Genomic DNA, 24,204 nt, shown 5'->3' with positions numbered 1-24,204 from the left:
ATTCCACATTTGATTTGGAGGTTTACACCAAATGGGGGAGTGTTTGCCACTAATTTTACATTTAAGGATGATATGGAGTAAAAAGAAAATAAATTATTTAAATGGCAAATAAAAATAAAAATAAAAGAAGAAACTAAAGAAGAAGACGATTTCCTATTTCATGGGAACCAAAGCCATGGGCTTGGGGCTGGAGGAAATTCGGTTTGGTGAAAGTAGATGGGAAGAAGACAAACAACGTGAAAAATATTGGAGTTGATGAATTTTGGCAGTTGAGAAGTACAAAAGAATTAAGCATATTATTGAAGCAGATGCCATCTGCTTCTTTTGGCCTCGTCTCTCCTTCACGTGCCTTAAATAACAAAAAATACTAATATGTCGATTAAATTATAAATTTCTTTACCTTTTATTTATATTTATTAATATATCCATTCATTTTTATCCGTTTGAATTTAAATTTTTTTATTTAAAATTATTTATCATATTTAAAAAAATTAAAAGCATTAATTATTTTTTAATTTTATATTTATTTTTACTAAATATTTATAATTTTTTGAATAAAATAAAAAGTAATTGATATTTCATTTATTTTACTAAAAATAATTTATATATGAAAAATATTTTTTATAATTTTTATGAAAATATTTTTTTTATTTGACCGCAATATTAAATTTATGATATATATATATATATATATATATATATATATATATAAAATTATCAAAATTTTAAAAAATAAAAGATGACTTTTTTAAAAAAAAAATTATTTTTCTTAAAAATGATTTAATTTTTTTTGATAAAAAAATATTTTTTGTTGAGTAATTTTTTTAAATGTTCTAAATATTAAAAAATATAGAAAGTATTTTTCAGTAAAATATTTTTAATAAAACAAACGGAGCCTCAATTACTAATATAATTTAAAAAATAAAATTTTTTAATCATTTTCTTAATTATCATGTAAAATTCATATGCAACATAAAAAAAAGACAGAGAGTATTTTTATTATTTCATATTAATTATTTATACTCATTAATATATTAAAAATTATTTTTATATAATTCAAACAAATTTTTATATTAATTAGGTAATAAATTTTAAAATTATTAAATTTTTTATATTAAAAAATTAAAATAAAGATTAAAATTAAAATTGTTAAAATATTTAAAAGACACTTTTTTATTATTATATTTTAATTGTAAGAATGTAAACAAATAATTGTTTAAAGATTTTTTTTTTAAGAAATCTTTTTTTCTTGAAAGAATCCTAAAGTAGATATTACTTCCATAAAAAAAGAGATTGTGAGTATCAATACCTTTATAGGTGTTAGGGTGTATAGACTTTTTTTTTTCTTTTTTTTTTATTTTATATATATATAATTTTATTGCACCAAGGATGGAACAATGTTCAACTCTACACATTGTTAATTAGACATGCATAATTTCTTGTTGGTGTATAATTATCAAATAGCCATATTTTAATTATGTGACTTTTTTAGTATATTTAATAGAGATTTAGCAATAATTGAATTACTACCTAATTTGAGATAATTATCTCTTTTATATGTTTATTATAAAATAATAAATCTGTAAATTTGAACCCAATATAATATAAATATTATATTTTAAATTCAAAATCGATTAAAACTCGATATAATATTTAAAATTATCTAAATCAATAAATATTACTTGAATTCGTCATATTTACATCTCAAATTAAATTTCAAATCAGAAAACTAATTTAACTAATTAAATTAAAGATTTTTTTAATAGTGATAAATTTCTATAGTATTTTTTAGCCAATTCAAATAAAAGGCGATTTTCATTATTAAATTTAACCATATACTTTTTGGTCCATTCAATTATTCCTTCTCAATATATATATATATATTGAGAAGGAATATACTCTAACTAAATTTGATTTGTTATTTTTAATAAAAATTATTAATTTCTTTCCTATTTTACAATGATTATTATATATTTTTATGTATGCATTAGAAAGAAATAATTAAATATATAAATAAGAACACATACTCTAATTATCTAACTGTATTAAAATTAAAGATATTTAAATACAACTACTTACTATTTTATACTATATTAATTAATGCAAATAATATTTATTTATCAGAAATTATTCAGTTTTCTAAAGCATGCATTTTTTTTTTGTTTACATGTATATATAACTTACTCTTTATATTTTAATTAAAAATAAAAATTTTATGACTATGAGATAATTATTTTTTAATTTATCCAAAATATTTTGTAAATTTCCTTTATTCATAGACAGAACAGAATTATTTGGATAAAAAATATTAATTTATAAATAATTTTTTATTTAAAAAAAAGTTGAATGAACCAAGTTATATAAAGCATCTCAGCATAACAATAACGTGTAGGGAAATTTTATTTTATATTTAATTTATTATAAATTTAAAATATAAATATATAAATTTTATATTAATAAGTGAATGTTATTATATATTTTTTATATTAAAAAACAAAAATCTGATCGACTATTGCCCATTATGCACACGAAAAATGAAAAGCCGCCCAAACGTAAGCAGCTTCGCCGCCTGCCAGGAGCTGGAGTTGATGCCAAGACCATAGAATTGGCACATGGCACGCGGAAGCTGCGTATGACAAAAAGTTAAAGGCGCCAGGGCGTCTAGACAATTTTGTCAACATACCTAATCACATAAGTCATGTTTCACATTAAATTTTAATGTCTAAAATTATTTTTTTAATAAAAATATTATTTGAAATATTATTAAAAAAATAATTTAAAAAAATTAATTTATTATTTTAATATTTTTATAATTAAAATTAATTAAATATAATTTTTAATTATTTTTTAATATTTTTTAATTAATATATTTAAAAAAATAATTTTTTCAAATAACAATTTTAACAATAATACTAAATAAGCTTACAGTATCTCTTTATCAAAACGCAAAACATATAATATTTTTTTCATACAATCCAAGCTACATAATTTAATATAATAGGTCTCATATATTTTTCTTTTAGAAAATGCATCAATTGATATAAATTTTTACGTACAAAGAATAATATTTTTAATTTGAAATTAAATTTTAATATTTTATAAATCACCTAAAGTACATCATGACATGGAATAAATTATACATGCAAATGTCAAATTATTTTACTAATTTGTTTCAAATAACAAAGCTATTGACCATTAGTTTTTAAACACTAAATAAAAATAAAAATAAAAAAACCAAATACTAACATGAAGTAAAATAATGAGGTAAAAATGATTTCATAAGGATATTGGACCTCAAAAAAAATTTAAAAATTTTTGAGAATGAAATGGTAATTTCTCAAAAAAAAAAAATATTATTACCCATTAGATTTTGATGAGACAGACCCCTTGAGATTTTGAAATTTTTAGGGTGTAGTAATTTTAATTTTTAATAAAGTAAAATAAATAGCAAATATTAGGAAAATTAATTTATCAGTTTAATTATATTAATTATATTTTCTTAAATTATGTAAAAAAAATATACGTTTGTAGGAAGAACAAGATTAAATTTATTGTTATAGTTCAATTATAATTACTTAAAAAGTCTAATTCACTTAATAAAAAATCATTTATGTAAAAGTCTAGAAAATATAAATATTCAAAATTCAGATATGTAAAATTAGTTTGCTCTTAACAAAAAGTGAAAATTTATATAATTTACATAATTAAAAAAATTATTTAATTTTACCTATTATTTATATTATTTTATTAAAAATTAAATAAAAATTAAAATTTCCAGTGATCATTAATAAAGAAAAAAAAAAGGGACATCAATTCAGTGCTGCATAACTTGGTCACAAAATGGTCATTTTACAACCCCAAATTAACAATTGAGCGCACCATGGCGTTTTCATCGTGGTACCATTTGCACCGTTAATGTGATGGACCTCCAGTGTCGTGGCATCGCAATAAAAGACAGCGTTTCGTTTGTCATTTTAGCGCTGGGCCGGTGACCGCATGAGGCGCAGGTGTCAATAAAGATGCTTGAGCGGGGCAAACGGGCACTGGTTGGGATTGTGGGGCCTCCTCAACGTCTAATCAAGTCCACAGTGCAAACAGCTGACAAGTGGTCCTGCACTTGATCAATTTTTATTTGCGATCCTGCTCATCCGACCATTGGCCTCTATTCGCCAATGAATTCAATAGAAAACCAGTACCAAATGGCCGCTTGTTTTACTAAATTTACTTTTTTTTTTATTTTAATTATTTTTTTACCCATCAAATTCATTTTCATACTAAACCACGTGGCTGGCTGTAGGCCACCCAACTAGAGTGGTCCATCCAGCACTTGATTCTGTGGAACTCCACTTTATATACGTCATCCAGTGCCTAGCTTAGAGCTGGGCTCTGTTTTTCTGTCCCCGAATTTAAGGTGTTAAATAAATAAGCATAACTTAACTCTAACCCAATTTTTATCTAAAAAATTTGAGGTTAGTTATATGAATTATATTTTTTCATTTTAAATAATTTTGGATTAAATTTTTAAAAATATGTAATACTTTTAAGTTATGTTGTACTACTCTCCTTTAAGTCAATTTAGATCTATTCCTTCTTTTCTTTCTATCCTCTACCTTAATATGTTCTACTTATCTAACTGGAGTCTCTGTATATTTATGCTTCACATGACTAAACCACCTTAATCTCCATTCTCTCAACTTTTCCTCAATTGGTACCACTCCTACCTTTTCTCTAATACTCTCATTACGGACTTTATCTAGTCTAGTATGACCACTCATCCACCTTAACATTCTTATCTCCGCAACTCTTATCTTAGACACATACAACTCTTTCAGTGTCCAACACTCACCACCATATAACATGACCGGTCGTATAGCTGTACGGTAAAATTTTTTTTTCAATTTATTGAGAATCTTGTGATCACATAAAATTCTCATTGCACGTCTTCACTTCAACTATCCGGTTTTAATCCTATGATTAATATCCTCCTCACATCCCCCATCTATTTGAAGGACTGAGCGGGATATTTAAAATGATTACTTTGGGACAGTATCACTCCATCCAAACTAACTCCTTCCCTATTACCAGTTCGGTCTTTACTGAACTTGCAATACATGTATTATGTCTTCGTTCTACTAAACTTAAAACCCTTTGACTCTGGAGTATTTATTCAAAACTCTAACTTTCTATTAACTCTTTTTTATGTCTCATCTATCAAAACTATATTATTCATAAATATCATACATCAAAGAATACTCTCTTATATATGTTTCGTTAAAAATATAATATATATAATTATATAAAAATAATAATAATTTTCATGACTCTCTTGAGAATTTATTCATTGCAATCATTGCATACATATGAATATATTCTTATTATTAAATGTGATGGGACTTATATGAGAATCATCAGGCATGTAGCCACTCATGGATAAGGAGATATTAGACTTCAAAAAATTTTAAAAATTTATGAGAATGAAATTGTAATTTCTCAAAAGAAAATAAAATATTATTACCCATTAGATTTTGATGAGACAGAGCCTCTTGAGATTTTAAAATTTTTTAGGGGTGTAAGTAATTTTTTAAAAATTAATATTTTTTACTATTATTTATCAGATTTTGATGGAGCATTGATTCCAATATTTTAAAATTTTTAATAGTTTATTAATAATTTTATATACATTAAAAAAAAACTCTAAATCCTTTTCGGCCCTACTAAAATAATGATATCAACGGTGAAATATAAAATTTTTGTCAAAAACTTGTAAAACATTGTTGTCTCTTGGTATTTTATTTTCTATCAACTATATTTTATTATTTTACTCTTACAACAAAGCCACAAAGGCTAACTTTTATTTTTGAAATTTAAATTATTGAACACTATAATCAAAGGAAAGTTTAATATAGTTGTTTCATATTTTTTCATCAATTTGAAATTTAAGTAGGTTTCTATTAATATTTTATTGCTAGTGCTGAATCTGTCCTTATTGAAATTTCATCATATTTAAATTATTAAAAAGGTTTTTCTTTTTTTTTTAATTTAAAAATATTTCATTTTTTATTTAATCTATAATTTTATTAAATGTGCTTTTCAAGATTATTTAAAAAAAGATAAATTAGATTTTTTTTTTAATTTAAGCCATCAATATATATATATATATATATATATATATATATGTTTCTATTAAATTTTAATAAGTCAATTTTGTTTTAAAAACGAGTTCTTTTTCTTTTCTTTTTGTGGGATCATTTAATATTATAACTTTTAACTTATGTGCGCTCTTAGGCTAATCTTCTCAACTAGTGTACCTAACTTTTTACTGCAAGTGATGTTATATTGAGAATTCCTTTTCAATTAGTTTTAGAAAAGAAATAAAAATTTTTAAATGAAAATGAAAGTGAATGTCTAAACTTAAAGAATCATAATATCACTAGAAATTTTATTTGAATATAATTTTTTTTTTTTTGAAATGTCTATGATATAAAGCTAAATTATACTTAAAAATGGCATTTCATAATTTCATTTATTAATGAAACAACGATTAATCTTGATATTTAACACTACCACCACATCGCTATCATTATCATTACTATCACTTGACCATTGCTATTATCATTTAGTTATTTTTATCTATATCATCACTTGTACGCTACCTCATATTGCCACCATCATTAGCATCTAATTATAATTATCACAACCACCACTACTACTTAGTTACTACTACTACTCGACTACCAATCATTGTAATCATTATCATTTATTATCAATACAATAAATAAATTAAATATTTAGTAGTAAAAATTATTATTATATTAAATTTTTTATATTTTTATTTTACAATTAAATATAACCAAATATAGAAATGTAATGACAATTACGTTACATTACAACTTTAACTACATTATATAATTGATTACATTGCGTTACATTACGCTCTATCAGACATAACCTTAATTTCATTGTTAATCAATGAGTAACCATCAAGTTTGTTTAGGCTAACTTCATTTAATAGTTAAAAGCACATCATTTTTTAATAAAATTTAAGTTCCAGTCACTTCCTTCAAATACCCTTACTTAAAAAACAAAATAACCACGGCTAAAAGAAAAATTTTTGAAATATATATATCATGAGACCACCCTCCAACTCCCGGAAACTAGAGTTGACAAATATATTAAATTAAATGAGTTGAAGTTATTTTGATTATTGATCAAATATATTTAGTCGATTTTCCAGCATTAAGGCTAGCTTATTTCAAATTGAGGGTTGAATTGATGTATTTGCATGTTTTGGATTAGACTTGAATTAATTTACATATTAAGGCTTTGTTTATTTTAGGAAAAATAATTTATATATGAAAAGTATTTTTTATTTTATAAAAATATTTTTCATTATTTTGATGTCATGTTAAATTAATAGCATATTTTTATCTCATATATATGTATAAGTGTTTTTATATTTTAAAAAAAATTATCAAAATTTAAAAAATAAAAAATAATTTTCTCTTTTGAAATAAAAGAAATTATTTTTCTTAAAAATAATTTAGTTTTTCTTTTAATTAGGAAAATATTTTTTATTAATTCATTTTTCTAAATGATTTAAACACTATAAAATACAAAAAATATTTTTTATAAAACAAACGGAGCTTAAAATATTTTTAAGTTAAAATATTATTTTGTTAAAACAACTAATATTTGTCCACTTAATTTTTAAAGTAAAAATTCGGGTTAATCAAATTAAATTAAATGGATCAAATTATAAGATTATTGATTTAGTTTGTTTTTTAATCAATAAATAGTAGTTAAAATTTATCTCACCATTCAAATATTACATTAAGGATAGGCTTAATAGATGAAATTTTAAATCAATCCAATTGAGATACTTAAAAATGGTTTTAAAAAGTCAACTGATGGGCCATCTAATAATGCTCCTATTTATCTAAAAATTAGATTTAAGCTTCACACAAATAAGTGACCCAAACAACATGACATAGGAGACATTTTGGCCCACTACTATCAGCACAAAGGTGAAAAGTTTAATTTCGCTTTCTACTTATTGAAAATTTTAATTTAGCCAGATTTTAATTTATTATTAAAAGTAATTTAAAAATTTTAATTTAATTTAATTTAATTTAAAAATTAAAATTTATAAGAAACCCAATTTCTTAATTTTCATTGAGTTTAAATTAAAATTTAAAAAATTTTTAAACTAATTTAAATAAAAATGAATATATATGAAATTAAACTTCCCTGACAAATATCTATATTTTGCCACAGCAATTTCAGTCTTCATCTTCATCATTTGAATTCAGTGACTACAAACAGTGCTAGAGAATGCAATATGGAAAGCAGTGCATTATGCACATCTTGTGCTTCGTATGCTGGCGCAGGGGCCCACTTGTGGATTATCAAGTTTAAACAATTTCAACTATTACTAACCCTCATCAAAGGGGGAAAAAACCTTCGATTTCCTTTGCTTTTAAGTAAACAACAAGGCAATGATTAGCGTATTGGAGGGTGAATCCCATCAGTGAAGCAGAAGAAAAGGGTCCAATCAGGCTACCAACTAAAAATGATCAGAAACATCACGTGATATCCTTGTTGTCATAGTCTCAGACATACAAATAATGAAATCAACATCAACACCAACAATATTCCTTTCCACTACATTGTAATTTTTCCCTGGACATTGTAATCAAGTTAGTGAATGACCATGTCCCCACGCCAGCTATCAATGTGACCTGAAATATCAACAAAATATTAGAGTTCCAAATCACTTGAGAGCGATCCAGTACAAATGCATACATCACATTAGGGTGAGTATCCTACAACACACTAATCTTTGGTCCTGCACAGCATCAAATTAACCTTTCTATGCTCTACACATCTTAAGAAAAGTTAATAGTCCAAAGAAAGACAATGTTTATGAAAAACACATCCTGAGGCCCCTATATTTTTAGCTTTTTCGCTTTTGAGACCCTGATTATTAACCATTATTTAAAAAACAAAAGAGTAAATAATGCTGTGCAACCTTCCCCCTTTCCAAAGAAAGACAATGTCCATGAATATGATGGATTGTACTTGCATGTATTAGTAAAGGTAAAACACATCCTGAGGCCCCTATTCTTTTAGCTTTTTGCTTTTGAGCCCCTGATTGTTAACCATTATTTGAAAAACAAAAGAGTAAACAATGCCGTGCAGCCTTCCCCCTTCCCTTGTTCCTCTCACAATTTGTTCCCATTTTCTGACCCTTGCAATCTGTTTCCATCTCACTCCAATTTCACAATCAAAACAATCTTGGAGTAATCTCTTCCTTGCAGCCAATTGAACAGCAAGCTGCTTTTCTATGAGAGTTAAAACCAATGTTTGGAGGATTCCATAAAAATCAATGAAATGGAGAGAGTTATCAAGAAGGTTCTCAAACCATGTGGGCTGGTGGCAAAGGGATTCCTGGGGTTGACAGAGTTGTAGGATTTTATCAAACAAATCATGAACCCATTATGATTAGTGTTAACTGAGAAATCATTACGATTTTCCATGGAGAGAGAGAGAGAGAGAGAGAGAGAGAGAGAGAGAGAGGTACTAGGAATTTGGCTTTGAAGAATTGCACATAGACATTTCGGACCAATTGATAAGAGCTGGCGATGCTGACCATTCACAGAATGTCAAAGGGTGTAGAAGATGAACCTAACCCTTTGTTTGAGAGGAAATTTTTGGAGTCAAGGTATGAATTTTTAAAGTAATGGGCATATGGGTCACTTGTTTGGGAGCAAAACATCCTTAATAAATTTTAAAATTTTCATATTTATAATTATTTAAATATGTCCCTTTACATAATAAGAATATTTAGATAATATTATACTTAACCTTTACAGGGACTTAATATGACCAATCAAAATTCAAGGGCTCCATAACAAAAAAGTTAAAAGTACAAGGACTCCAAGATGCATTTTGCCTATTAGTAAATACAATTATCCATAATTGCACCATCATCTCCTCTTCTTTAGATGATAACACAAAAGCACGAGCAAGAAGAAACTTATCTCAATCTTTAGAGCAAAAGATATCTAAAACAACCAAGATCCGTGTAAAAATTCCCTATATGCGTACCAACTGAAAACTACAACCAAATATAATACAGTTCTCCATTTTTAAAGATGAATTTTTTTGTCAAAAAGATGAATTCAAAAATCCAACTTCAACTAAATGAATTTTGCAATATATCACCACTGTTTTCTATGGCTTTTGGGGGAGGAGGCACATCCATGGGTTTTGCACTTTAGAATAGCAAGGTGCTGGCTTATATGGTGCTCTACAGCACATGAAGGAATAATAAGATTTTTTATAAGATGTTAACAAGCTCATTAGATATTAATTACTCATATTATAGAAAATCTGCTTCAAGTTCAATCTAGTATAAGCACATGTTACATCTGTTGTCCACGGAATATAATTCAGATTTGAGCTTGCAAAATTAGAACAATGTCCACACCAGGCTTCTTTCTTAGGTAAATTAATTGATGTAAATAACACCAGACTAAGCTTCTACTCATCTGCAAATCCTCCAACTAACAAATCATCAAAACATGCCCTGTGACTAATCATTACTGTTAGTGTCAAAGTGCCACAGGCAGGATTATTATGTGATGATTTGATACAAGTCAATCACCTAATTAGCAACTACTCATCTCAATGATCATAGAAAAAGAATTATTTTATAGGGACTAAAACTAAACAAAAAAAATCACTATCACAATGCGCAGCAATCAACAAAATCAAAAAGCTAAACAAAGATAGAAAAAAGCAGTATCATAAAGCCTTTAGCTTTACCTGATCTAACTAGATCCAACAATGATATTATTGATAGGAATGAATATCAATTTCACGAAGAAACCAACAAATCCCATCACCACAAATCCTATAGCCGTACGGAAGGCCACCTTAGTGAACTCTACAAAATCAAAACACAGAAACAAAAAAGGATCGTGTTAATCAAAATCCACAGCAATCGAGATCAGAACGGTTTCTAAACTGGAAATCGGAAAGAGAGGGGAAGCTCAGATAATAACCTTTGCGATCGGGCTTGTGGCAGCGCTTGACGAGGCGGACGCTGTCCTTGGCGAACTCTCTCAGGGGATCGAAGACGTTGTCTATGGCGTCCATTTCTGTTAGTCAAATGAGGGAAATCTGATTGGGATCTGACTTGAGGATGTGGCAATGGAATTTATGCATTTAACAGATTCATGGAGGGCATAGATGGTGCAGTTTTCGGTTTAAACCGAAAAACCGAACCGAACAGTTTGAATTCGGTTCAATCGGTTCGGTTTTAAAATTCAATCGGTTTGGTTCAGTTTATAATTTTGATAATTTCGGTTAATCGGTTCTGTTATGTTATTTTCATAAAAAAAATAAAAAAAACCGAACCGAACCGAAATTATTAATATATATAGTAAATAAAAAAATCGAATCGAACCGAATCGAAATCTAAGAAAATCAAACCGAACCGAAATTATTAATATATATAGGAAATAAAAAAATCGAACCGAATTGAATCGAACCGAATCGAACCGAACCGAAATCTAAGAAAACCAAACCGAACCTTAAGATTTTTGAATTTTGATTTCTAATTTTTTTTGTTTTTATGCTTTTATCATTTAGATTTAATGTTAAAAATATGAAATTTTATAAATTTCAGTTTGATCGATTTAAAATCAAATGGAACCAATATTTATCGGTTCGATTCGATTCGATTTTTTCTTATTAATCAATTTGGTTCGATTTTTAAAATTTTTATTTTTGATTTTCAGTTTTATCGATTCGATTCAGTTCAGAATTGAACCGACTGTTTGCACACCCCTACCTACCCACAGAGAGATAAGACTTGTATACTGAGATTTTAAAACTATTTTAAAATTAAATTTAATATGTTTTATTTATAAAAATTTTAAAATAATAATTAATTTTTTATTTTAAAATATTTTTAATAATATTTAAAATAATATTTTAAAAATATATTTTTATTAACTTCTCAATCACAAATTCAACTTACCCAAAACAAAATTTATAAACTTTTTTTCTTAAATGATTATAGAAGTTTTTTTTTATATATAATTAAATTTGATTGAAATTCAAAATTGAGATATTGTAACACAAAATGCCAGGGCTCTGAAGAAAATTGATTTGAAAATTGACTTGGTTGTAGGCGTGACTCAATTGACTGCTTTTCAGTCGGCTTCTAATCCATTTGGGCAGGGTTTGTCTCTATCCCTGATTCGAAACGTGGATTCTCCCTCCCACCACCGAGTTGAGTTGTAAATAGGTTTTAGTAGGTTTGTGCTTCACAGGGAAGGTATTTTAAACCTGCCTTGTGAGTTCTTATTTCTCCCAAAGATTCGGGAAGGGTAATATGTGTTGTTTCTATATTTTTCTTGTGGTTTATTGAGTTGTGTTGTTGGTATATCGATGAGATTTCTGAAGCTAGTACTACTGGGGACGTGTTGGTGGCACCAGATGGCTTTCCGATCCTTAAAGGTAATTTTAGGCCAAGAGCTCTGCCAAGTTTCTCCATTATTACTCTTGCACCACCATGGCTCTATCTTCATCAAGTATTTGTGGATCCAGCTCGGCTCACTTGCTACTCTTAGGGATTTTTTGGTTTGGGGCCTCTTTGTTCCGGTTATGCCTTGCATGGCTCCTTTGGTGCTTTTTGATGATTGAAAATCCCTGGGTTTTGTTCATTGGCAACATTGGCGGTGCGATTGTGGGAGAGTTTCATTAGGATGGATGTTCCCTAGCCTAGCTAAGGTTACTTGTAAATGGGCTGGACTTTTCTGTGAGCTGGGTGGTGGTCTGAATAGTTTAGGATCCCTTGTTTTGAAGCCGTGGAGATGGGTTGGGTCTTGAACTTGTATGTTGCTATATGTGGACCCTCATATGTTTGTTTTTTTTTGGTCAACTGTGGACCCTTATCTGTAAAGTTTAATTTATGAAATGAATATCAACCTAGCCTTCAAGGGGCAATAGAAAAAAAAAGGTTGCCCTCCATTACAATCGCCCTCCATTACAATCGCCCTTTTCAATCGAGTCTTGGGAACTGAAATTGATTTTAGATGTCTACAGGTTTTTAAAGGATAACTACTTAGCTGCAAACTATGCCTACCATGTACGTGCTATTAAAGCAATGAATAAACATTGTATTATTAGATTTTTCTTGCAATTGTTTCCTTCCCTGAAAAAAGCTTCATGCCTACTGATATTGCACTACCGAAAGATTCATCCCTGAAAAAGCTTCATGCCTACTGATATTGCTCTACCGAAAGATTCAACCAGAGATATATATATATTTTTCTAATAAACTCTTTCGCCCCAGGAAAACAAAGCATAAAAGCGCATGGAATAAAATCCATTACGATTAACCATCAGTGGGTTCTTTTCCTCAAAGATTACACATTCAACTCAACTCCACAAATACAGATCATCCTGAAGTATTAAATTAAATTCAATAGAAATCAAAACAAAGAACTACTATCAGAAATCACTAAGAATAAATTTTTTGGTAAGACAGAAGAAGGCAGTCAGCATGTCCCCACCATTTCAACTTCTGAAGTAAATTCAAGCCGTCTCCTACAGCTCTCATATAGCCTTTCATTGTTACATGCAGATGCCATTGACAGTATTGGTGGAAGAAAGCTAGTTATTTGCATGTAAGGTGGCTATCCCTTTGTTCCATTGTGTGCGCTATGTTCTCGCTTAACAGCTCTGGGTAAAAATATGAAACCACGTGTATGGTGGCGACCAAAGCTGATAGAAGAAGGAGAAGAATCTGAAGTGCTTAATCTAGAAACTGCTGAAACAAGGCCATCAATGGTTTCACCTTCTACTTCCATTTTGGATGAAGTCTCTCCCCTCTTTTGAATTGCTTCTTTACGCTGGTGCTTCTGTCTAGCTTTCTTGGATGGATGGGCCTTCTTGAAGAATTCAAATGCCCTGGGAAATTTATGCTTGTCAACCAAATGCTGTTGCCTACTTTTGTCGTTCTTGAATTTCAAACCACAACCTTCCACCAGGCATTCATACTGTCAATTGAGAATGCACATTAGCATTGAACAAAAAAGTTGTGAGAAGAAGCATAAAAAACCAGCACATTCAACAAACCCAAGAACTTCTTGCGATTATGGCAATTCCAAACACAAGCTTGGATTTTAAGAACCACCAAATAGATGAACAAGTTACCACCATTAAGGAAAAAACCATGTGCATTCATACATAATTGGTCTATCCATCTCCAGGGCATAATCCTACTCTGCTTTTATTTCCTACTTTATTGTCCATTTTCTCTCTTTTAAGTGATTCTTGTAGCTCCTGAGGGAATGGGATAAGTTAGATTGCTTATCAAGTCATTACAAGTGAGTTGCAAATCCAATAACAGTTAAGCATGAAGAAGGAAACAAACAAATCAAAAGCATAGACGAATTGTACCATCATGCGGGTGTCTCACAAGCCATATCACAATTACAAATTATGCAAATCACATATCAATTATCAAAACATTTGATAATAAAACTGTTAAACTGCATTGATGCTTGCCAAAAATCAAATGAAAAATAAAAGTCATATAGACTAGAATCATGACATAAATTATAAAAAATATAACTAACAAAGAATACCATGGCATAGCCACGTGCAACTTTTGCTTGAAAAAATGAATCATGTGCTTCAGATACATGTATGCTGAGCAGGCGAGAAGTTGGGTAAACTCTAGAGCACACCGAACAGGATGCAGCGTGCCGTGCATTGTAATGGTCTTCAAAGTCTTCCAAAAATGTCAAGCGTGCACCACATCCAACAATGGGACAAAAAATATCCCTGCTCAAACATTGATAGTTAGGCGCAATTAGTAGAAACTTAGAAATAAAACTATTTATTCCATGCATGAAGCAGAAAGGTAAAACCCTGAAATTGCTCTCTTCATTTCCTAGAAATCTAAAAATCCCTTTATCACAAACAATCAAGTACTCTAAAAGTTTTCAAAAACATGTATCTTCAGCTAAACAATTAAGAATGACAGAACACTTTTTCCACTAACATGTAAAAGTAAAACTATAAGAATTGATCATAAACAGCATATGAATGGAAATCTACTGTACATGGTACCTAAAACAATAACCTTTGATCGTCTCATCATAAAAATAAGGATCAAAGTCAACTAAATAAATAGCCAATTTTTCTATCTCCCCAATGTTTATATCAATTCCTCTTCAAATCATTTGGACTAAGCATATAACAGCTCTGATGAGTCGACAAATACACAAACAACAAGCAAATAATATCTAAATAGATAAAATTTCTGATTTACGGAAAAGAAAACTAATAGATACCATCATTGCAGGCTAAAATGAAGATGAGAAAATTAATTCAAATATTGATACCTGCCATCCTCATCCACCAAATTCTGTAAATGATTCTTTTCATCTTCTGTTAAATCCAATGCAACCTGGAATTAAAATGCTAAATAAGCGCTTCAGAATAGAACTCACCTCAACTCATTTAAGCCTTCTTCAGCTTTTCTTAAACTAGTTACATAGCATCTTTTCCTCTATTATGGCCTGCGTAAGCCTGTTCAGTGTTCACCTAAGGTAAATTCTCCACAGAATATTAAGAACCGAAAATTCTCCAGCTTTAATGCATGGGGTTTCATTGATCATCTATAATTCCAAAAGTTAATAACCAAAACCAAACAAAAAGAAATGAAAGAGCAACTCAATTTCACTTCAGCATCTAACATGAATTCTGAATTCAATCAAACAGATGTTAAAAATTTCGAATCAATCCTTTAACATTGAAGAAGAATGCTGAAGATCAACGAGAAAATCACCTGTTTGGCGAAGAGCTCCCTCTGAATGTTACCATAAGCAAAGAATGGAGAATCGGGGTTCAAACGTCGACGAACTGGAGTCCAGTACGGAAACCCTAACTCTCCTTTGGCGTCCATATCAACCACCATCGCCATGCCACTGTCACAGATTTTTGAGTTCAGAATCAATTTCAAATGGAACGTTGAGCCAGTTTCCAGACTCGTATCGATACATGTGAGCCACTTCTTTCGAGTGTGGAGTTAGGGCTCTGTTCCTGGCCCAGCTCACAAGCCCAAACTCAACCCAATCTATCTCTGGCTGCAAATTCTATTTATTTATTCCGAAGAGCTAATCTCAATTTCAAAGAAGGAACTTGTGATATCTACAAAAAAAAAAAAAAAAAAAAAAATTCAAAATCATAAACTATATAAATATAAATGAATAAATAAATCGATAAGAATAATTTAATTAAATTTTTTTATATTTAAAAATTTAAAATTAAAGAGATTAAATTTGTATCTTTCATTTTATAATTTATCAATTATTATTTCGTCTATAAATAAAAATATAGATTTGTAATTATATGGTCAATGCATTAATTTTTATGCATAGTTTTTTCGATGGAGGATTATTATTACATAATAAATCTTAAACGTGTAAACTTGTTAATAATTTATCATTTTTTTAAAATAAAGAAATAATCTTTATTTGTTAAATTTAAAATATAATAATATAATTATTATCATAATTAAACTTAAATTAAAATTATTAAATTATGTTTTTAATGAAAATTATTTAATAACACTATATTTTTTATATAAAATTCATATAATTATAATTTTCTTATTAAAAACACGCACAAAAGTCATTGCATATATAATAAAATCATAAATGTCACACCTTACCTCTCTGTAAGGAATAACATGATCACGTAGTATACCTAATGACTTACCAAACTTCACCTACCGATAACCCATTAAGTACACTAGAAGGGATTTTAAAATCATTTTCTTCCTTTTTGAAAGTAGTAAACATTTTTTTGTAGAAACTAAAAACATTTAATTGAAGTTGAAAAGCTATGTAAAATTTTTGACTAATTTTATTTTTCCAAAAATTTTGAAAAAATTTCGACAGAGTGCTGACAGTAATTGAGAAAAATAAAAAATTTACCTGTGGAAAAACACTTCCAATAATAGCACTTCATCAAATCTCAACCACTAAATCACTCAATCAACACAAATCCATCCAATCTCCACAGTTCAAAATAAAATTTTATCTCAATAGTTCAAAATAAGCTATGCACATTGCATTCAAAATAAGAAATTTACATTTGCAGTTAAATCCAAAAGACAATAGTATTACACATTAACTGTACAACTGCTCAGTTACAAAAGTACATATGACTATAAAATTATTTACATCAAGAAATTATAAGGGTGTAATCAAATACCCGTACAAAAGTCTCTGGGCAGTCCCCACAATCAGCAGCTCACTCTGTTACTTTTTCCTTGCCTCTATCTGCGACAGCAAAAGGAGCTATCGCTGAGTATAAAAATACTCAGTAGTGCACAATAATATGTAAAATGCGTAATATAAAACATTTATGAACAATTTACAATTCAAAAATTTTACAATCACATTTTACAATTTTTCAAAGCTCATTACAGCACCGTTTTGGTCAAACAATTTAATAAATACAGTATTACCAATTCATACACAACTTAAGCCATGACACAAAATTTTCGATCAATGTCGTGTTGTACACCACGATAAAGCAATATGCAACCTCACTAATCGAAATCAATGAGGGAGGTGGCTAGATAGCTAATGAGTACTTATCCGATCTTGACCTCAACTGGTAAGCCAGAGAAGGAGGAAAATAAACGATCTCAACCCCATAAATGGAGGAGGAATGATGTGGTACTGTCATGCTAAGTGTGAACACAAAATCAATTCAAAATAATTTATTCAAATAATTTGTAAGAAATCTGGTCAATTTCCAAAGTCATATTCACAATCATAAATGGCAACACAATTCATAATTAATTCAAAAATCAAATTTTCAAGAATCATATATTTAAACAAAAATCACTGTGCACAGACCTGATATGAGTCGCCTATAAGCCTTGACTCAGTCCTTTGTCTCTTTCGGGTCTTTTTCAGCTGAAACACATAATTAATAGTGTTTCAATACCTTATCTCATAATAAATCTAATAATTAATTCCTATATGCTCAATTCTGGCCATAACATGCTTAAACTAACGTTCTTGGAGATTTTTATTTCGAGATTACTATTTATGGTACTATTCAAGTCAAAATATTGACTTTCTTATGCTTAATAGGTATGAGACATCTAATTACACCCATATACCACATTTTGGGTGCCTAATTTGTTGGTTTTGATTGTTTCTTCAAATTTTAGGTCTCTTGCGTGCAATTTCAAAATTTTCAGATTTGATGTCCTGTTTTGTACTATTCCATTGGTCATGTTGCTGTGGGAATTTGGCAAAGTGTTCTTCATAAAACTTGTTCTTTATTGTCTTAACTTTAATTCCTTTTTTTGAATCACTCCATTTGGAGTTTTTTTGCCCAAGATATGGCCATTTGAACATGGCTGGCTGAATTGGTCTAACTCAGATTTTCTGGGCACCTAATTTGGTTCTGGCAGTTTTGGATCACTAACTTTGGGTGGCCAAATGACTTAGTTATGGGCAGAATTTGGATTGGTATTCTTCATGAAAGTTGTAGTGCTATGTCATACTTTTCCAATGCCACAAAAATCAGGTCATTTGGACCCGTATAGCTCAAATTATTGCCAAATGAACAAACACTATTTATTTGGTCATTTTGGTACAGTGGCAGTGCACTACACACGGGTTTGACCTAATTGTTCATTATGTTATGGTTATTTTCTGGGCATGATTCCTAAATGAAAAATGTGTCATTATGTGTCTGTTTTCATTCCCAATTAGCCTCATACCAATTGGGGTGGTAAATTTTCAGTTTTGGTCCCTGAAAGGAACCTAGGTCAAGCTGCCAGAATATGAACACTAACCAATCCGAATTACAATTTGGTTCTACCAATTTTCACACACCACAAATGCTCCCAATTGACCATTTCTCAACTCAACTAAGGTCAATTGCATCAATTGACCAATTCTCTAATTTTTCTCCAAATTTTCACATGCTCAAGAACCCTAATTACATAAATTTAATATCTAATGAAATCAAAATATATATCCATGGTCTATATACATAATTCAACCTAAACAACCATTCAAATGCATCAAATTCATTCAATTCTAACTCCACCTTTGGCTGGCTGAAATCCCAATCAATCCCCCATAGGTGTTTTCTTTTGATTTTTAAGTTGAGTTCTAGGTTAATTGAGCTAAACACACAAATAATTAATTAAAAATTTCAACTTAAATTACTAACCTCCACTTGACTTTCAATTCTTCACTTTCTTCCTTTTCTTCTTTTCTTTCCTTCTTCTAATGCTTCCTCAAGTGAAGATAACAAGTTTTTATGGATTAATTTTGGGAAATTTAGGGTTTTGTTGAGTGAAATCAAGCTTGTATTCAAGCTTTAATGGAGGTGGAAATGGAAAGAGAGAGAGAGGTGAGGAAGAAGGCTACGACACTTGAAGAAGACCAAGTAAAAAAAGTTGATTTTCATTTTATTTTAATTGTCTTTTAAGTTATAATTATCCCCTAATATCAAATTTTAAAATTTAGAAATTATTTTATCATGCATGAGGTAAGATGATGATGTGATAATCCACTTTTTTTCTTTTCTTTTTCTATTTCCTCCATTTTTCTATTCTTCTTTAATTTAATTCTCTATTCCAAATTTTTTATTTCTCCGATTTTATTGGACAGTTAGGTCAGGAGTCAGCTCTAGGGGTGAATTAATCAAATTGTCCCTCGCCAGTCTGATCCGGTTTGCTAGTTATTCAATATTTCTTCCGGATCCCTGACCTAATTATTTGACCTGCTTAACAATTCTTTTCTCTGATTTTCTCTTTTTCACTATGTTCACAATAGTCCTAAGGACCGTGGCGTCACATTTTTCGGTTCAAAATTTGGGTTAAGACTGACCTCGCAGTCACTTCCCGAGAAGGTCACCCATCGCTGTGACTCCTGGCTCATTTAACCTTTTATGTTCTATTTTTCTTATTTATACTTACCTATCAGGTAGTCACTATTTATTTGAGTTCAAAGCTTATCTATGTGTCTTAGACATGGTTCTAATTTCCTTAATTGTCCGGACTGATACCGGTCACCGGAACAGTAAAATGTACTAGGTTATGCAAATAGGGGTGTTACAATTCCCCCCCCCCCCTTAAAATAAATTTCGTCTTGAAATTTTACCTGGTATTAGTCTCTGAACAGCTGTGGGTGCTGTCTCCTCATGTCCTTTTCTCGTTCCCAAGTAGCCTTTTGGCCTGAATGATGGTTCCACAGCACTATAACCAACGGTATCTGTTTGTTCCGTAGCTGCTTCACCTCATAAGCCAGAATCTCTATGGGTTCTTCCTCATATGTGAGGTCTAGATTCACTTTAATTTCTTCCACTGGTAATACATGAGATGGGTCTGATCTATACCTCCTCAACATCGATACATGAAAGGCATTATGTATCTTCTCCAACTCTAGAGATAGTGCCAAACAGTATGCCAGAGGACCCACTCTCTCCAGAACCTTATATGGCCCGATGAAACGAGGACTTAGTTTCCCCTTCCTGCCAAATCTCATAATTTTCTTCCAAAGAGAAACATTGAGGAATACTTTCTCACCTACTGTATACTCAATATCTCGCCTCTTCAGATCAATATAGGACTTCTGACGATCTGATGTAGCCTTGAGTCGATCTCTGATCAATCTGATCTTTTCCTCAGTTTGCTAAACAATTTCTGGGCCAATCATCTTTCTTTCACCCACATCATCCCAACACAACGGGGTTCTATATTTTCTGCCATAGAGAGCTTCATATGGAGGCATCCCAATGCTGGATTGGTAGCTGTTATTGTAAGCAAACTCAATCAAAGGCAAGTGTGTGTCCCAACTGCCTTCAAACTCAATCACACAAGCCCGTAGCATGTCCTCCAAGATCTTAATTATCCTCTCAGATTGGCTATCTGTCTGTGGGTGGAATGCCATGATGAAGTTCAATCTAGTTCCTAGGGCTCTCTGAAGACTACCCCAGAATCTAGAAGTGAACCTAGGATCTCTGTCAAATACAATGGATATTGGCACTTCATGCAGTCTTACTATCTCATCAATGTACAACTTGATCAATCTTTCTAAATTGTAGTCCATCCGGACTGGCAGAAAATGAGCAGACTTGGTCAGTCTGTCAACTATGACCCATACTGCATCATGGCTCTTATGTGTCCTCGGAAGTCCCATCACAAAATCCATTGTTATTCTCTCCCATTTCCATTTCGGCACTGGTAGTGAATGTAACAAACCAGCTGGAACTTGATGCTCGGCCTTCACTTGCTGATAAGTTAGGCATTTGGAAACAAATTCTGCTACATCTCTTTTCATACCCATCCACCAGTAGTGCTCTTTTAGCCCTCTGTACATTTTAGTACCACCAGGGTGTATAGCAAAAGGAGACTCACACTACAAGAATTATAGTTTTTAAGGACCAATTATCAACGAGAGAATTAAAATTTCCTCGTTAATGATATATAAATAACGACTAATAATATAATTGATTGTAATTATATAAAATTTTAACCACTGTTATAAAATACTCTAGTTAAAGAATAAAATATTGGTCGTTATATCCAAAATTTTAAATGAATTATTTTTAAGTCTTTCATGAGGACAAAAGGTCCTTGTAAATGAATTAACTTCTTTTTTAGATTTTATTTTTCCCTCCAGCTGATATTATTAATTCCTATTTCTAAGAGGTTTCTAACTCCTAAAGCCCTAAATTGTGTTTCTAAACGTAACTGCCACCATCCCTCTTATTACGTTTTCTTTCTTCAACTTCCAATACTAATTTAATCAAATCGATCGGAAACACCATACCCAAGGAAAACACTCTTTTACGTTGCTGCACTACTTGCAACGATACCTACGTACTGTCACCATTGTGTTGCTTCTTGTGTCACTGAAATCCTGGGTGAGGACTCATTATTAGGTTGGTAATAAGTGTAGTTTTGTGGTTGTTGGTCATATTGCCATTGATTTTGAGGTGGGTATTACAGGTAATATGAGTAATAAAAGTGGTTATAGGATTTGTTCTTGTGTTTGATGGTAACAATATTGAATTTGGTATTGTGGGTATTGTAGGGCTTGCACTTGTTCTTACAAATTTGGATTAAGGTGTTGCTATTCAGATTTTGGAAGAGAGGAAGTCCATTGATTTTTGCAAATACCCCTTGTTTATTCCTACTGATCTTGATTTGGAAGCCTACATTGCTCATAGGGTTTATTAATTTGGAATTCTCTCCTAAATCAGCAATCTTACAAGTAAGTCTTTCTTATCAATCAGGTGGTGTCATTATATTTGATTAGGAGCTATTTGCCTTTAGGTCTCTATGTGTTTGATAGATTGCTAGAATAAAATTTTATGGAGGGTTAATAATATGAAAGAATAGCTAAAAGCAAATAGAGTAGAAATTTATTAAAATTTTATTTTAGAACAATATCTGCTTAAATTCTGCTGCAAATCCTATACTAATTACATTGAAATTCTGGTTCAAATTTTGCTATAAATTAATATGTAATTCCTGCTCCAATTTTGCTGCAAATTCCACAGTAATTCCTGCTTAAATTCTGCTGCAGTTCTGCACAAATTCTACTACTTATTTTATTACAAAATTTGCAGCAATTCTGCAGTAATTCTTACAAATTCTGCAGCAATTTCTGCACAAATTTTACTACTTATTTTACTGCAAAATTTGTAGCAATTCTGCAGTAATTCTTACTTATTCTGATGTAATTTTTGCTCAAATTCTGCTGCAATTTCTGCACTAATTTCATTGTAATTCCTGCTCAAATTCTGCTGCAAATTAACATGTAATCCTTCTCAAATTCTATGGCAATTTTGCACAAAATTCTGCAGCATATATTTATTGTAAAATATGTAGCAATTCTGTAGCATTTCTTATATTTGATTGGCTGTTCATATTTTGGAAGAGAGGAAGTCCATTGATTTTTGCAAATACCCCTTGTTTATTCCTACTGATCTTGATTTGGAAGCCTACATTGCTCATAGGGTTTATTAATTTGGAATTCTCTCCTGAATCAGCAATCTTACAAGTAAGTTTTTCTTATCAATCAGGTGGTGTCATTATATTTGATTAGGAGCTATTTGCCTTTAGGTCTCTATGTGTTTGATAGATTGCTAGAATGAAATTTTATGGAGGGTTAATAATATGAAAGAATAGCTAAAAGCAAATAGAGTAGAAATTTATTAAAATTTTATTTTAGAACAATATCTGCTTAAATTCTGCTGCAAATCCTATACTAATTACATTGAAATTCTGGTTCAAATTTTGCTACAAATTAATATGTAATTCCTGCTCCAATTTTGCTGCAAATTCCACAGTAATTCCTGCTTAAATTCTGCTGCAGTTCTGCACAAATTCTACTGCTTATTTTATTGCAAAATTTGCAGCAATTCTGCAGTAATTCTTACAAATTCTGCAGCAATTTCTGCACAAATTTTTGCAGCAATTTCTGCACAAATTCTACTAATTTCTGCTCAAATTCTGCAGTAATTTCTGCACAAATTCTACTACTTATTTTATTGTAAAATTTGCAGCAATTCTGCAGTAATTCTTACTTATTATGATGTAATTTCTGCTCAAATTCTGTAGCAATTTCTGCACAAATTCTACTACTTATTTTACTGCAAAATTTGCAGCAATTCTGCAGTAATTCTTACTTATTCTGATGTAATTTCTGCTCAAATTCTGCTGTAATTTCTGCACTAATTTCATTGCAATTCCTGCTCAAATTCTGCTACAAATTAACATGTAATTCCTTCTCAAATTCTATGGCAATTTTGCACAAAATTCTGCAACATATATTTATTGCAAAATATGTAGCAATTCTGCAGCATTTCTTATATTTGATTGGTTGTTCATATTTTGGAAGAGAGGAAGTCCATTGATTTCTACAAATACCCCTTGTTTATTCCTACTGACCTTGATTTGAAAGCCTACATTGCTCATAGGGATGATTAATTTGGAAGTCTCTCCTAAATCAACAATCTTGTCTTGTCAATCAGGTGGTGTCATTCTATTTGATTGGGAGCTATTGGCCTTTGGTCTCTATGTGTTTGATAGATTGCTAGAATGAAATTTTATGGAGGAGTTAATAATATGAA

At 30.1% G+C, this 24,204-nt stretch overlaps 2 protein-coding genes across 2 annotated transcripts; both read right to left on the bottom strand.

Moving 5' to 3' along the window:
- Positions 1 to 8,528: 8,528 nt before the first annotated feature.
- On the bottom strand, positions 8,529 to 11,236 carry LOC110644970 (protein transport protein Sec61 subunit gamma). The gene is made up of 3 exons (XM_021797949.2): positions 11,067 to 11,236; positions 10,828 to 10,948; positions 8,529 to 8,738 (listed from the first exon to the last, which is right to left on the bottom strand). Exons 1-2 carry the CDS (start codon positions 11,158 to 11,160, stop codon positions 10,833 to 10,835), a joined length of 210 nt encoding a protein of 69 aa, XP_021653641.1. The 5' UTR covers positions 11,161 to 11,236; the 3' UTR covers positions 8,529 to 8,738; positions 10,828 to 10,832.
- A 2,149-nt stretch (positions 11,237 to 13,385) lies between these two features.
- LOC110659852 (uncharacterized) lies at positions 13,386 to 16,089 on the bottom strand. The gene is made up of 4 exons (XM_058136123.1): positions 15,872 to 16,089; positions 15,426 to 15,490; positions 14,664 to 14,862; positions 13,386 to 14,072 (listed from the first exon to the last, which is right to left on the bottom strand). The coding sequence occupies exons 1-4, from the start codon at positions 16,004 to 16,006 to the stop codon at positions 13,710 to 13,712; spliced, it is 762 nt and encodes a 253-aa protein (XP_057992106.1). The 5' UTR covers positions 16,007 to 16,089; the 3' UTR covers positions 13,386 to 13,709.
- Positions 16,090 to 24,204: the final 8,115 nt, after the last annotated feature.

This window comes from Hevea brasiliensis, chromosome 15, assembly GCF_030052815.1.
Source record: "Hevea brasiliensis isolate MT/VB/25A 57/8 chromosome 15, ASM3005281v1, whole genome shotgun sequence".
Lineage (NCBI taxonomy): Eukaryota > Viridiplantae > Streptophyta > Magnoliopsida > Malpighiales > Euphorbiaceae > Hevea > Hevea brasiliensis.
This window is presented reverse-complemented; position numbering and strand designations above follow the sequence as displayed.

Coding starts and splice junctions, on each gene's coding strand:
- LOC110644970 (XM_021797949.2), bottom strand. CDS start 11,160: ATGGACGCCATAGACAACGTCTTCGATCCCCTGAGAGAGTTCGCCAAG. Junction 10,949..11,066: donor CCACAAGCCCGATCGCAAAG/GTTATTATCTGA, acceptor TTGATTTTGTAG/AGTTCACTAAGGTGGCCTTC.
- LOC110659852 (XM_058136123.1), bottom strand. CDS start 16,006: ATGGCGATGGTGGTTGATATGGACGCCAAAGGAGAGTTAGGGTTTCCG. Junction 15,491..15,871: donor GGGAGCTCTTCGCCAAACAG/GTGATTTTCTCG, acceptor TTTTAATTCCAG/GTTGCATTGGATTTAACAGA. Junction 14,073..14,663: donor TTGCACGTGGCTATGCCATG/GTATTCTTTGTT, acceptor CTCAATTGACAG/TATGAATGCCTGGTGGAAGG.